This window comes from Brachyistius frenatus, unplaced genomic scaffold, assembly GCF_029030835.1.
Source record: "Brachyistius frenatus isolate BFR_SWC_R1_liver_20210118 unplaced genomic scaffold, ASM2903083v1 Contig_315, whole genome shotgun sequence".
NCBI classification, from domain to species: domain Eukaryota; kingdom Metazoa; phylum Chordata; class Actinopteri; family Embiotocidae; genus Brachyistius; species Brachyistius frenatus.
This window is the reverse complement of record NW_027210914.1, coordinates 151,460-167,500: the sequence shown is the minus strand read 5'-3', so window position 1 is coordinate 167,500 and position 16,041 is coordinate 151,460. Positions and strand designations below refer to the sequence as shown.

The following is a 16,041-nucleotide window of genomic DNA, read 5'->3' as shown; positions in this document are numbered from 1 at the left end:
TCGTTGCCTCATAAACACAAACTTCAGCTTCTATAGTTGATTTTTATGATATATTAACAGCTGTGTAGAAAATATAAAAACACATTCTGAAATCTAAAAACAGAGGTTTGGTTTAAAAATCATCTGACATCATGTAAGAGAAAAATAAATGGTTACATGAACCTTTAAAATATTTATATAATCATCCTCTTTGTTAAGGTCCAACAGATCCAGAACAAATAAATGCAGGTAAAATAAAATATAATAAAGAAGAAATAAAAGACAGTCAGTCTTTTCTCAAGAAAGAAAGAACACGACTCCTGAAACACTTTATTAACACGGCAAGGAAATAAAACATGTTAACATGAAGATATTTATATTCAAAACTTGGAGAATATTTTTCTGCTACTTTGACTCCAATTTTCAGTTTAAAAAAAATGTTGACATGAACCAGGTGGACAAAATAATAGGAACACTTTGCTGCTATTAAGTGTTACTAATAAACTGGATGTCTGACAGCATCAGTTTGTTCTCCTCCTGTTCCTCCTCCTCCTCCTCCTCCCCCGTCTCCTGCTCCTGTCAGACAGGTGTTAAATCTCACGCTGCATCACAGATGCATTCTGAGTAAGCAATGGCGGGAAGCCAGAAGGAGACCAATAGCATGCTTTAGGGGAATTAGCATTATTAACATGCGGTGCTCAGAGGTGAGTCCTCCTCGGGTCGTGACCTTTGACCCCGCCCCTCCTCGGGTGATGGCAGCAGGTTAATAGTGGCATTAAAGTGTCATGAGAAGATGAAAAGGCAAACAGTCGCAAACACACACAGAGATCAGAGGACGTTAAGTTAATCTTCACCCACTGAATTAATAATAATATTCATGAAATAACTTTTTACAGAATGTTTTTGAGAATTTGAGGTCACGACGAGGTCACGAGCGCCACATGAAACTATGAGGAGGTGATCCGGTTTCATTGGTTTAACGATTGACTGTTTAAGAGGAGAGGCAGAGCTGAGACACGTAGAAGAGACACGAACACATGCTTGTGTTGAACACAGGTGGCACTGTTTCACCATGAAACCTGTCACGCTTATTTCACTGTTGTAATGTGAACATCAGATTTATTATTGATGAATCCGATCAACGTGAACAGTGACGATTAATCCAATAAAACAAGTTCAGAACCTTTGTTGTGATAACAAAGAAAAGAAGAAGAAAAAAAAGAAGAAGTCGTCGTTTTTGACAAACATGAACTTGAAGAGGAAACAGGATTCTGAAACAACATCGTGTTGAAACCTGCGACGCTATCAACAGGACGAAGGTTAATGAGGGGAAAGGTGAGGCAGGAGGACACACACACACACACACACACACACACACACACACACACACACACACACACACACACACACACACACGCACACGCACACGCACACACACACACACACACACTGACGTGCAGGTAAAAGGAGGTCACTGTGTTTAGACTGAGAGCAGCAGCAGAGTCACTGGATCAATATATGATTAATACATATGATTAATACATGTGATTAATACATGTGATTAACAGATCGATCTGAACAGCTGGAAGAATAATTAATGAGTTCGATGTGTGTGAGTATCGATAAAACCCTTCTGGTCCAATCATGACGTTTCGGCTGAATAAAAGAATAAAAGACAACTGATTTAATAAATGTGAGCAGAAAGTGAAGTCGTCACGTTACCTCAAACCCACAACGTACAGCACCGTAGCAACCACCTACACCCTCATAGAAACCACCTACACACCATAGCGACCACCTACATACCATAGTAACCACCTACAGAACCATAGCAACCACCTACACACCATAGTAACCACCTACACACCATAGCAACCACCTACACCCTCATAGAAACCACCTACACACCATAGCAACCACCTACACCCTCATAGAAACCACCTACACACCATAGCAACCACCTACACACCATAGTAACCACCTACAGAACCATAGCAACCACCTGCACACCATAGTAACCACCTACAGAACCATAGCAACCACCTACACCCTCATAGAAACCACCTACACACCATAGCAACCACCTACACACCATAGTAACCACCTACACCAAGGGTGGGCAAACTACGGCCCGCGGGCCACATCCGGCCCGTTGGTGTTTTTAATCCGGCCCGCCGAAGATTGGTACAGAATTGCCCAAATCAAATCATATCATAATTATGACTGCATTCATTTGACCTTGTCCTGTAATACCTGGCGGTCCACCAGGTGGCGCACTAGGCCGGCTGCTCTCTGTTGTTACTCTGCTGCTGCTCTGAACACATCTGGAACAATGAACGGGCCAAAGAAAAGAAAAGTCGACAGCGAGCCCCGAGTGTTTAATAAGGAACGGACGACTGAATACTTGTTCCCTGAAGTCCGGTCGAAGGCCGTGTGTCTTATTGGCCAAGAAACCGTTTCAGTTTTAAAGGAATACAACATCAGATGTCACTTTTCCACTAAACATGCTAACTGCGCTAACAACCAGTCAACGCGGGAACGGACCGCTCGGAGGTCAGCAGGTAGTTTACAGGATCAAGCCTTTCTCCGAAGGGGAGTTTCTCAAAGAGTGCTGGTAGAGACAGCAGGTGTCTGCTGGTAGAGACAGCAGGTGTCTGGTGTCCTGAGAGAAGAACACGTTAGAAAACATGAGCTCATCACGCAGGACAGTGACGAAGAGTTAGCTAGCAAGCTAAACAAAAAAGCGGAGTCATTTACATGATATTTCTTGGTAACGACATAAAGGACACCGCTCAGCTGTTAATGTTTATCAGAGGGATTAATGACAATTTTGAGATAACAGAGGAGTTTTTGGCCGTGGAAGCCCTGAAGGGGACACCGTCTTCAAGGACAAGTTCAACTCTCTTAAACTGGATGAGTTTTCTGCTTCATTAAAGCAGACAAATTTCCAAACATCCAGAAGATGTCCCAGAAGATGCTGGTGTTGTTTGTCTCTACGTATGTGTGTGAACAGACTTTTAGTGTGATGAACACCAACAAAGCACCTCACAGATCCCAGTTGAGTGATGAACACCTCAGATCTGTTCTGAGAACACAACAAAACTAACACCAGACTTCGATGCACTGACAGAGAAGGTGATCAACAACACTGTTCCCACTAAAAGTGAATGCAGGTATGAACACCGTGATGCCTTTTTTATGTTTATGTTTGATATGTCTGCATCCGGTGCTGGCCCGGCCCGTCTGTCAAATTTTAAAAGTCAATGTAGCCCTTGAGCCAAAAAGTTTGCCCACCCCTGACCTACACCCTCATAGAAACCACCTACACACCATAGCAACCACCTACAAACCATAGTAACCACCTACACACCATAGCAACCACCTACACACCATAGTAACCACCTACAGAACCATAGCAACCACCTACACACCATAGAAACCACCTACACCCTCATAGAAACCACCTACACACCATAGTAACCACCTACAGAACCATAGCAACAACCTACACACCATGGCAACCACCTACACCCTCATAAAAACCACCTACACCCTCATAGAAACCACGTACACACCATAGTAACCACCTACACACCATGGCAACCAGTGCTACGGTGCTGTACGTGGTTTCTATGAGGGTGTAGGTGGTTACTATGGTGTGTAGTTGGTTGCTATGAGGTGTGTAGGTACACACTATGAGGTGTGTAGGTACACACCATAGCAACCACCTACACACCATAGCAACCACCTACAGAACCATAGCAACCACTTACACACCATAGTAACTACCTACAGAACCATAGCAACCACCTACACACCATGGCAACCACCTACACCCTCATAGAAACCACCTACACACCATAGCAACCACCTACACACCATAGTAACCACCTACACCCTCATAGAAACCACCTATACACCATAGCAACCACCTACACCCTCATAGAAACCACCTACACACCATAGTAATCACCTACAGAACCATAGCAACCACCTGCACACCATAGCAACCACCTACACCCTCATAGCAACCACCGACAGCACCGTAGCAATCCCCTACACGCTCATAGCAACCAACTACTCACCATAGCAACCACCTACAATACCATGGCAACCACCTACATCACATTGGCAACCACCTACACACCATCGCAACCAGCGCCGAGGTTGTGCGTCCCGAAGCTGCTTCCAGCTGCTGGTTTACTTCCTGGTTGACTTTACAAACATTACAAACTGTAAATGTAGGTTTTAATGTTGATTCACTGCCTCAGACGAAATTTACGACCTCTGACGTTGTTGAGAGGAAAGCAGAACGCTGTCCTGTCACACAAACTTCTTCCTTTTTCCCACAGCAGCTGACAATTCAGCAAATAAAGCAGAACTGCATTGTGGGAATTATCATCAGCCTGAAGTCTCAGAGACACAAAATAAAATCTGGAAGAAAAACAAACTACTTTTCCACCAAATCTGGTATTTTAAACTACAGTTTTTTTTTAGTTTAATTCAGAATATTATTTGGAGGAATTTCTCCATATTTACTTTTGTTTATTTATTATTTTTATACTAAATGATGAAGATGTTGTTAAAATCAGTTACGTTCATGTTTTACTTATTTATTATTTATTATTTTGTAAAACAACAGAAAAAAGACTGAAATAAGAAAAGTGTGACGCCAACATTAAAGGCAGCAAATCAACAAATGAAAGTTCATCATGTCGATGACACAATAATTCAACTTCACTGATTAGAATTGTTCAGCTGATAAAGGAAGACTGCGTGTGCGTGTGCGTGTGTTAATGGGGTTGCACCTGTTTACTGTGTGATGAGCTGTAATTGGAGACAATAATGTGTCTGACTGATACTGTTCATAAACTCTGCTTCACTTTTACACTCAACAGGAAGTCTTATTTTGAAAGTAAAAGTAAACATTTATATTGTTTTTATTTTTTTATGTTTTCATGTCACGGAAATACTATTAATGTATTTTATAATTAAATTACAATCCAAGATGAAACGTTTATTTAAAATACATTCATAATTTTTTTAAGACCTCATTAAGAATTTGCTGTATTTAGATTATTTCCATTAATTTTAGATGATTTTTTTATTTGAATTTCTTTCCTTTTAAAAGTGAAATGTGCTGATTTCCTGTTCTGAGTGTCTGAAGGAACCTGAAGTCGTCAGTCGGGGAACTCCGGTAGTCGTCGGTATTATCTGCTTTACAGCTGCTGTGTTTATGCAGCTTCAGGTCCTTCAGCGCCGCTCGTCTCCTGTAAATGAGAGTTGATGGTAAAACGGCTCATAAACAAGCGATCAGAGTGTTTATGGAGCTCGCTGAGAGTTATTTACTCTCCTCGTTGTCTTTTCTTTTATTTGCTCTAATTATTAAGTCTGTGCGCCGCGCTTCAGGACGACTGTTCGGACTCTTTGGTTTAACTCTTTGGCTGCCTTCAGGGACTTCTTCGCCGGCAGCCATTTTGTAAGGGAGAGCTAAAACTTGTCCTGAAATGGCCGGCGGCCGTCAGATGGTGACAGACGAGTTTCTGCTCCGACCGACTGATCGTGTTACAAACAAACTGATGAAGGACGACGTCCATGAATAAAAAGGAAAAGTTCTAATACATGTTAGTAAGAAGAGATTCAAAGTAACGCGAGTTCCTTCACGGTTACATAAGTTGAGCGATGATGATCCGTGTCGACAGATCTTCGTCCTGCAGGTGAACATTTGACCTCGGAGATAAGAGACGAGGATGTTGTTCCTCATTAACAGCTCCCAGAGAGCAGATAGGCGTCGCCATAAAACCTGAGAGATCACACGGAGCAGTGATCCAGGAAGTCACATGACCTCTGCTCACCTGGAAAAAAACAGTTTACTTTTCATATTTTCATAGAAATCAGCTTCAAACAGCTCCGAACTTCAGAGAGAAACTTTGTGTTGTTAAAGAATCTTTCTGAGGAACTTCACAGCTTGGCTTCGTCTCCAACGGCAACGTCTCCGTTAAATCTGTCAGACGGACCGAAGTAGAAATATTGAAACTCAAAGTGTTTCAATCAGCTCTGATCAGAAAATTTAAAAAAAATCTGATCACAGGATCACTTCACTTTATGTCAAACTTCATTTTTCTGAAACCTGCGGACGGTGAATGCATCTTAAAAACAGGAGACAGTGAATGCATCTTAAAAACAGGAGACAGTGAATGCATCTTAAAAACAGGAGACAGTGAATGCATCTTAAAAACAGGGGGCACTGAATGCATCTTAAAAACAGGGGGCACTAAATGCATCTTAAAAACAGGGGGCACTGAATGGATCTTAAAAACAGGAGACAGTGAATGCATCTTAAAAACAGGAGACAGTGAATGCATCTAAAAAAACAGGAGACAGTGAATGCATCGTAAAAACAGGAGACAGTGAATGCATCGTAAAAACAGGAGACAGTGAATGCATCTTAAAAACAGGAGACAGTGAATGCATCTTAAAAACAGGAGACAGTGAATGCATCTTAAAAACAGGGGGCACTGAATGCATCTTAAAAACGGGGCACTGAATGCATCTTAAAAACAGGGGGCACTGAATGCATCTTAAAAACAGGAGACAGTGAATGCACCGTGCAGATGTCCCCAGCGTCGTCACGCCTCCTCTACAAACATGTCTACGTCTCCGTGCTGAAACCTTTTTACGACGTCACCCTCATAAAGTTTATGGTGGTGAAGCGACGCTCTCATTAACCTCTGTTTACCCAAAAATGAGACATGAACACAGCAGTTGCTACTGACAACGGGGATGAACCCGCTTCCCGTCACTCGGATAACGACGTGTGGACGTTTCTTTCAGATTGGAAGTTTCAGATTCCAGATGTGTTTATCTGATGGATCTCTGGTTTTACAGTCATCACTGACATCATTCATGTTGATGAAACGTTCTTCAGTCCTTCAGTTCTTCAGTTCTTCTGTTCTTCAGTCCTTCAGGTTGACAACTTCCTTTGAATTGCAGCTGAAGCTGTTCTTCACTTCGTTCCAGTTCTTTAACATCTGCAGCACTTCTGGTGCGAAGTTCCTCAAGACTCAACCGTCGCTCCTCTTTCATTTCATATTTAAAACAGACTTCAGGTCGGTGAAATTTCACTAAATCATAACTTAAATTTCTGTAATTCTGCTGAAGATTTAAAAACTGAAGACTGTAATTATTTCATCGCCACAAGTTTTAAACAGCATCAAGTTCAAGATGGCTGTCAATCACACACACACACACACACACACACACACACACACACACACACACACACACACACACACACACACACACACACACACACACACACACACACACACACACACTGCTGATAGTCTCTATCAGTGTGGCGATAGGACTGTTGTTGGAGGACAAAGGTCCAACACACACACACACACACACACACACACACACACACACACACACACACACACACACACACACACACACACACACACACACACACACACACACACACACACACACACACACACTGCTGCAGATAAGCAAATACATTTGTCCAGTGTTTTTGTGTGTGTGTTTTTGTGTTTCAGTTAGCAAATACATACGTGTTTTTGTGTTTTTGTCTGTGTTTTTGTGTTTTTGTCTGTGTTTTTGTGTGTGTGTGTTTTTAATTCGCCTCTAATAATAAATACAAATGAATTATTTGTAGTGTTTTTCTGTGAACTAGCTTATTTTTACTGTAAGTAAATCAGAGTTATTATTTGATAAGCTGGAGGAATTTGAACACATTAACACTGAACATGTGAACACGTCCGTGTTTATACGCTGCTGGTCAACAAATGCTCGACTTCCTGTTGGTCAATAAAATAAAACTCTGTTTTAAAGTGAAAAGATCATCAGACAGTTTTACAATAAAGCTTTTGTTGTTTTTAATACAAATTACATTTGAAAATGTACATGTGATAAAGTGTGACGATCAGAATCTTTACAGGACATTCAGTGTTGGTGGATCAGAACCGGAACAGAACCAGATTAGAACCGGAGCAGAACCGGATCAGAACCGGAGCAGAACCGGATCAGAACCGGAGCGGTCCGGTCCGAGAGCTTCATTGGATGAATCCGCTGACTGTAACCTGCTCACTTACAGACATGTAAGGTGATTGTACTTCGGACCTGCTGTTAACATGCCAACCAGGAGGCGGAGTCACGTTAACATGCCAACCAGGAGGCGGAGTCATGTTAACATGATCTGCAGGAAGATTCAGCTTCGATGAGTGAAACACATCTTAGAACGAGACGTGTTGATGAAGACGAGTCGAACATCATCAGATCAGTTCGATCTCTTCCCAGAAACCGAAGAAAGAAGAAGAAGGAGAAGGACGAGAGGAGGGCTGGAGGAGGACTGGGAGGACTGGAGGAGGCCTGGGAGGAAGACTGGGGGAGGACTGGGGAGGACTGGGGGAGGACTAAGAGGAGGACTGGAGGAGATTCATTTCTTCTGGTTCTGAGTTTCGTTCAACTGTTTGAAGTCCAGTTCTGCACTAGTTTCCTCCTTGAGGAGCAGCAGAGGCTCATGGGTAATATTTCAGACATTAATGTACATAGAGTTTCTATGTTTTGAAGAGCCGTCTCTAACATGTTCAGGTGTTCAGGAAGTCTTTATGTCGACCCGACAGGCTGAACCGGTTCCGGTCGGTCAGACATGCAGCTCCTTTGACGCCGTTCGTCGTCACGGCGACGAAAGGAAGAGTTTCTGGTTCCTCCTCAGAACTCCTCTTTGATGTTCAGAGCCAGAGAAGAAGGAGACACCAGCCCATTGCTGCCGCTGCTGCTCGTCACCATGGCGACGCTGCTGCAGACGTTTCCATGAAGGCCCCCCCCCCCTCCGCCACTGCTGCCGGTCGGGGGGGTGGGCGTGGTCGTGGAAGACGCCGGCTGCTGCAGCTTCTTCTTGTTGATCTTTCGCTCTTTTGCCCGCCGGTTCTGGAACCAGATCTTCACCTGGACCGGACAGACGGGTTAACAGGTCATCATGACAACGGCTTCAGGACACGAAAACATCTTCGTAAAGGAACATTTGTGTTTTTACATTTAGTCTATAAAAATACTGTGAGAATCACTGAACGTCAAGAGAATGAAATGAATCCCGTTTGTGTTCACGACGTCATTGAGGTCACCAGCAGGTGGCGCTGATACTTTGCAGACAGAACGCTGACTTTCATTTAAACTCAAAGTCTTTGGAAGATTTAAATAATTGAAATGTTGATCTGATGTCAGTTCATCATTAACGGAACATAAATAAAATACTTTAAACTGCCCTGCTCAATAAGGACACTTTATTTTGGCGGGTACATACCTGTCTCTCTGATAGGCTGAGCGCCGTGGCGAGCTCCGCCTTCCTCCGGATGGTGATGTACTTGCTGTAGTGGAACTCCTTCTCCAGCTCCAGCCGCTGATGGTCCGTGTAAACCACCCGGTACTTGTCTTTGGTTCGTGTCTTCCCATCTGCAATAGAAAGGAAACAGAAAAAAAAAAAAAAATCAAAACAGCCTCATTTAAAGATGAAGTCTGGTTCGTAAGATTCATAAAAGAAATAGAAACCTTTGTCAGTAAGCTAAGCTAAATTAAGCTAAGCTAAGCTAACGTACTCACGAGTTATTTCCAAAATACTACCTACTTTCACTGCACTGCATTTATTTACACTCATTACGTTTCAGACTCCTGAGTTGTCTATATGAATAAAATTTATGTTTGAAACGGGGAGCTAATAATAAACTAAAAGTCATAAACAGTTAGCTAAAAGTTCAAGTTAGTTCAATAATAGTTTAGATGGTTAAAAGAATGACGTGGTTAATTAGTCACGATGGATTAATGCTGAAAATGAGCCGATCAAATGTCCAGTAAAATATAAAAAACATTTAACGCCACACCTTCTTCCTCTTTCTCATCTTATTTGCATACACTTCCCAGCATGCTTTGCATTTAGGCTAAAACTTCTTGAAATCCTTGTTTTTCAAGATAGTCACCTACAACAGAACTAAAAGTATATAACCCAACTGTAAAAGCAGAGCATGAGCAGGAAGACGTCATGTTAAAGTTCAGCTCTGATTCAATGAACCAGCGTACCAGTGACGTGTCTCTTCAAACATCCGTCTGTCTAAACTCAAATGCTTCATTCCGGCTTCTGCTTCATTTGTCAGAAAGTAAAAACCAACAGTTTGATTCTCCGTTAGCAGATGAAGACACTGATGATGAGCATTAATCAATAAAGTTTCAACTCTTCAACAGTAGAACTGAAGCTCCAAACACCAAATATCAGCAAAGATATTAATCAACTGAAAGCAAAATGATGGAAATATTTTACAGTTTTAACATCCAATAAAAACGAAGTCATGTGAAACAGGAACAAATTAACTCAAATTAAACTTCTTCAACTGAAACTGTTGGAGAAGTCGGGGAGGTCAGAGAGAGGTCGGAGAGGTCGGGGAGAAGTCGGAGAGGTCAGGGAGGTTGGAGAGGTCGGAGAGGTCGGGGAGAGAGGTCAGACAGAGGTCGGAGAGAGGTCGGGGAGGTCGGAGAGGTCGGAGAGAGGTCAGAAAGGTCGGAGAGGTCGGGGAGGTCGGAGAGAGGTTGGAGAGATCAGAGAGGTCGGAGAGGTCAGGGAGGTCGGAGAGGTCGGGGAAGTCAGAGAGGTCGGGGAGAAGTCGTAAAGGTCGTGTAGAAGTCGGAGAGGTCGGAGAGGTCGGAAAGATGTCGGGGAGAAGTCGGTGAGGTCAGAGAGAGGTCTGAGAGGTCGGAGAGATCGGAGAGGTCAGGGAGGTCGGAGAGGTCAGAGAGAGGTCGGGGAGGTCGGAGAGGTCGGAGAGGTCAGACGGAGGTCGGAGAGGTCGGAGAGAGGTCAGAAAGGTCGGAGAGGTCGGGGAGGTCGGAGAGGTCAGAAAGGTCGGACAGGTCAGGGAGGTCGGAGAGAGGTCAGACAGAGGTCGGAGAGAGGTCGGGGAGGTCGGAGAGGTCGGAGAGGTCGGGGAGGTCGGAGAGAGGTTGGAGAGATCAGAGAGGTCGGAGAGGTCAGGGAGGTCAGAGAGGTCAGGGAGAAGTCGGAGAGGTCAGAGAGGTCAGGGAGAAGTCGGAGAGGTCGGGGAGGTCAGAGAGGTCGGGGAGAAGTCGTAAAGGTCGTGTAGAAGTCGGAGAGGTCGGAAAGATGTCGGGGAGAAGTCGGTGAGGTCAGAGAGAGGTCTGAGAGATCGGAGAGGTCAGGGAGGTCGGAGAGGTCAGAGAGAGGTCGGGGAGGTCAGAGAGAGGTCGGGGAGGTCGGAGAGGTCAGACGGAGGTCGGAGAGAGGTCGGAGAGAGGTCAGAAAGTTCGGAGAGGTCGGGGAGGTCGGAGAGAGGTCGGAGAGGTCGGGGAGGTCGGAGAGGTCAGAAAGGTCGGAGAGAGGTCGGGGAGGTCGGAGAGAGGTCAGAAAGGTCGGGGAGGTCGGAGAGATGCTGGAGACAATGCGGTTTGTATGAAGTTCGTCAATGCCGATGACGGGTCGGAGCAGACGTCGTTGTGATGGCGTTATTTGTTGACATGAAAACAGACAGGAATCAGAGAAGATACCAGAGAAGTTCAGATGAACCGTTTAATGTGTTTCTACTTCTGACTCTCAACTTTTGTCTTCAGTTGTTCAGACTTTTACAAACAGAGATGAAATATGAAGCGTCGTGTTTCCGGATCAACCGAACACAAAACTGCGGTTCTCCAGATATTCATCATCCAAATTCGACCGAACAGGAAGTTACGTGTAGGTCAGAAACCGTTATCATCCCGTGAAGTTTCCCTCATCGCGAGCAGTTCACTGGTCTTCCTCTCTCAGTCCAATGCGTCCGGTACCACCAAAGCGTTCAATTCCCAGATCAGATCTGTCTGCTGCTCGTTAACTCGTCTCCGTGGCGACGACGTGATCACGTTAATGGCTTTAAAGTGACGTCTTTGTCTGAAGTGACTTTAAGAAGTCGATTTCACAGAAACACGTGAAATAACTTTACGTTGTGTACCGAGGAGTCAAACACGGATTGGTTTGTGATGTCACAAACTATGATGTCACATGTCTGCCATCAGCGCGACCCTCTGTCGGACCTTTAACGTGGACCAAAACACAGAGAGGCCGTTCTGTCCATGAGACTGAAGAAAACTGATTGGTCAGAACAGAGTCAGCCAATCAGAGGAGAGGATCACTGACACCCGTCTTAAAGAGACAGACACACACAGGCTGATGTTAAAGAGCTGCAGATGGAAAACTATTTAAAATATATTTTAACGGACCATCAAGACTGAAAAGTAGAAATGTGTGAAATATGAAACTTTAAGGACCGAATGTGTTTAAAATGTCCTCTTTAAAAAAAAAAAAAAAAAACTACACAAAACCTTTAAATCCATGACCCTTCAGGTGTTTCTGTGACCGTTTGGGGTGCCCATACCCTCAGGTTGGGAACCAGGAACTTCTCTAACTTTAAATATAGGAAATAAAATGCAGCTCACATTTAATAACAGGTCTGAAAAATTATTTTACTGAGTTTAAAGAGCCGTCCTCCACAGCGGAGGTCAAACTGAAGATTAAATGACTGGCGGACTGACATCAGCTCCTCCTGAGAAGGAGGTCAAACTTCAAACTTCACACTTCAAAGAAGGAACTTGTTGTCGGCTCTTGTTTCTCCGCCCGAGACAGCGCAGGACAAAAGGAGCCGAGACACCCGGAGTCACGACCGGCAGCACATTTACATCACAACACCTTCAAACCGGCTTCACACATCTGACCTGAGACCCAGCGGGAACACGTCAACATCCACATGCTTCAAACTGCTTCTACATTTAATATTAACTGAATTAAATCCCCTGAAATCATAAACACGTCCAAAAAAAATCTGTAACTTCACGTCAGATCAGATCAGACAAAAACAGGAAGTAAACCCAACAAACAATAAATAAAAATGAAATTATTATGTGATCAAATAAATTCAGGTTTAAATTTTCAGATTAAAACCATTTAAATTCAGTTTTCTTTCCTCATTTTTGTCCTTTTTTTCTTCTTAATATTCCTGAAGTGTTTGTTTTTATCTGAATGTCTTCAGAACCTCTTTATTAAACATCCTGATTATTATTATTGTTGACTGTAGCTTTGTTTTGATTTGATTTGATTCACATACAGAGAATCACTTTATCGACTGTAGATGGTTTAATTAATTATATCTGAAATAAAAGTTCAGAATCTGACTGTTCTGATTATACATTTTTAAAATATGAAACTGTTGAACGGCTGCTGGAGGTCAAACAAACATGACACCGTGTTCAAGATAATCATTTTAAGAGATAGAAAAATTAGTGGAAAAAAATATTAGAAGAAAATTATTAAGATGAAGAAAACAGTAATAATAATATTAATAATAATAATAATAACAACAAATAAATAAGAGGAACATTATTAACTTCCTGTCAGATGAGACAGAATAAATAAATGATAGTGAATGATGGTAAATGCATGAGCAGCAGCAGCCCTGTGCCCCAGGTCTTATTGGGTCTTATAGGGTCTAACCGGGTCTTATTGGGTCTAACCGGGTCTTATTGGGTCTTATTGGGTCTTATGGGGTCTAACCGGGTCTTATTGGGTCTAACTGGGTCTTATTGGGTCTTGTAGAGTCTAACTGGGTCTTATTGGGTCTTATTGTGTCTTATTGGGTATAACCGGGTCTTATTGGGTCTAACCGGGTCTTTCTGGGTCTTACTTGGGTTGTTGAGCGGGGCGGAGGTCCGGATCCAGTCGTACGGGTTCCTCCTCCGCGGGGATCCCGGGGACAGCGGTCCCACGGAGGCGTTGAGAGCGGCGGGGAGCAGCGCAGACGGCTGGCCGCTGAAGTCCGGCGGGCTGAAGCTGAGGGCGGGACCGACCGCTCCGGGCACCGAGGAGGCCGCGGGAGGCCCGCCGGCCGCCGCTGCCGCCGCCGCCGCCGCGTAGTGGTGAGACGACCAGTCGTCCCGGGGAGGAGGAGGCGGGTAGGCCGGGCTCCAGCCGCCGGGTCCCGGTCCGGGCTGCTGTCCTGGGTTCGGCTCGTTGCTGATGCCCGGGTGGTGGTGGTGGTGGTGGTGGTAGCCGAAGTCGGAGTACTGCGGCGGGGCGGGCACCGGGAAGCTCTGGCCGAGCCCCGGGTGGCGGGTCACCGGGCTCTGGTACATGGAGGGCTCCTTGTCCAGCTGCAGGTAGTACATCTTTCCAGGTGAGGGGACTCCCTCTGCATACTGCGGATCCAGCCTGCTGCACGTCACTGAGCCTCTGGCACGCGCTCCTCCTGCTGCTACCTGTCACACCTCCACCTGCTCCTCTTCTGCTGTCACACCTCCACCTGCTCCTCCTCCTCCTCCTCTCTTCTTCTTCTTCTTCTGCTGCTGCTGCTCCATCAGCCGTTAGAACCGCCCCGGTCACATGGAGCACTTTATGACCCTTATCTTCCTCCTCCTCCTCCTCTTCTTCATCCCCTTCTTCTTCCTCCTCTTCTTCTTCTTCATTCTCCTCTTCTTCTTCCTCTTCCTCATCTTCCTCCTCATGTTACTTCATTATTTTAGAAAGCTTTTTTACGCCCTATATCAAACCAAAAAATTGGAGTCTGAACCCCCCCCTCCCACGAAGCCCCCACATACACACGCGCACACACACACACACACACACACACACACACACACACACACACACACACACACGCACGCACACACACACACACACACACACACACACACACACACACACACACACACACACACACACACACACACACACACACACACACACACACACGAAGTGAAGCTACAAATGAGGAAGAGACGGCAGATTATTCATTTACCAATTCAAACCTGTCTAACACTAATAAATCTACAATAATAATAATAATAATAATATTGATGATAATAATAATTGTTGTTCTTTTGCACCAGAACACAGGAAGAACCAACAAAATAAAATAAAAATAAAACTTAAAAAACTGAATTTTTCTGCAACAGCAAACTTTTATAGTAAATAACAGATTCGACCTGTAATATTTAACGAATTAATTCATAAACCGAGTTTCTTAAATAATGTAAACTCCTCACAGATCTGCTGCTTTTGTTTTGCTTCAGACTAAATTTAAATGACACATTTTAAATCAAATTAACCTCAGAACGAAAGATAAAGATGAAATTCAACAACATCCCTGTTTTCATATTGTCATATTTTCTGCTGTATTGTCTGTTGAATGGAAACAAAACATTTAAATTCAAGTTTCAATAATATTATAGGTGATTATAGACTTATTAAAGTTATTAAAGGCTTGAATGTATTCTTTAATTAAACTGTAACATGATCAGATTATGATAAATTAATATTGATGATGCTCTCATTGATTTTTAATAAGCAGGTGGACATTTTGTTTTAACATATTATAAAATGGATTTTATGCATTGATTATTTGATGTTGTATATTTTAATGTTAAAAGACTTTTTCATATTTTGTCATAAATTAATGTTTTTAATATTTCACAGGAGATACAAATATGAAACAACTGGATAATGTATTTTATAGTTTATAGTTTTTCAGTAAAAATAAATAGAATAAAAAAGTGTATTTGTTCAGCAGCTCTCAAACTAAAATAAAGATAATAATTATTTTAACTGAGATTTAAAAATGAGATCAAATACAGTTTGAACACAATGAACCTAAATTAATAAACAAAGGTTTGAATTTCCTGCTCTGAAACTTTATCACTTTATTTCTGGTTCATTACTGTGATGTTACTTTATATTTTCACCCAAGATTTTTTATGTTTACACCTGTAATGTTAATAATAATAATAATAATAATAATAATAATAATAATGTGTAATAATCTGTTTTGGTCCTTGCCTTTAAAACATTAACGATTTAAAAATGAAGCAGTTTTATTGTTGTCTGTTTGAATATTCAATATGTTTGATGTAAAAGACAAAATTAACTTTAAAAATAAAGATTATTGTTGGATATTTTGGTCTCTTTTTCATTGAACGACATAAAAGAAAAATAAACGTAGATAATGAAGTCAT

General features: G+C 43.0%; 1 protein-coding gene across 1 annotated transcript; it reads right to left on the bottom strand.

Moving 5' to 3' along the window:
* Nucleotides 1-8,345: 8,345 nt before the first annotated feature.
* Nucleotides 8,346-14,587, bottom strand: cdx1b (caudal type homeobox 1 b). Its single transcript, XM_069723098.1, has 3 exons — nt 13,719-14,587; nt 9,311-9,459; nt 8,346-8,955 (listed from the first exon to the last, which is right to left on the bottom strand). The coding sequence occupies exons 1-3, from the start codon at nt 14,197-14,199 to the stop codon at nt 8,719-8,721; spliced, it is 867 nt and encodes a 288-aa protein (XP_069579199.1). The 5' UTR covers nt 14,200-14,587; the 3' UTR covers nt 8,346-8,718.
* Nucleotides 14,588-16,041: the final 1,454 nt, after the last annotated feature.

Excerpts from the sequence above, each read along its gene's own strand:
- cdx1b (XM_069723098.1), bottom strand. The coding sequence starts at position 14,199 with ATGTACTACCTGCAGCTGGACAAGGAGCCCTCCATGTACCAGAGCCCG. Across the intron at positions 9,460-13,718 it reads CGCCCCGCTCAACAACCCAA|ATGGGAAGACACGAACCAAA; the intron begins GTAAGACCCAGA and ends TTTCTATTGCAG. Across the intron at positions 8,956-9,310 it reads TCAGCCTATCAGAGAGACAG|GTGAAGATCTGGTTCCAGAA; the intron begins GTATGTACCCGC and ends TGTCCGGTCCAG.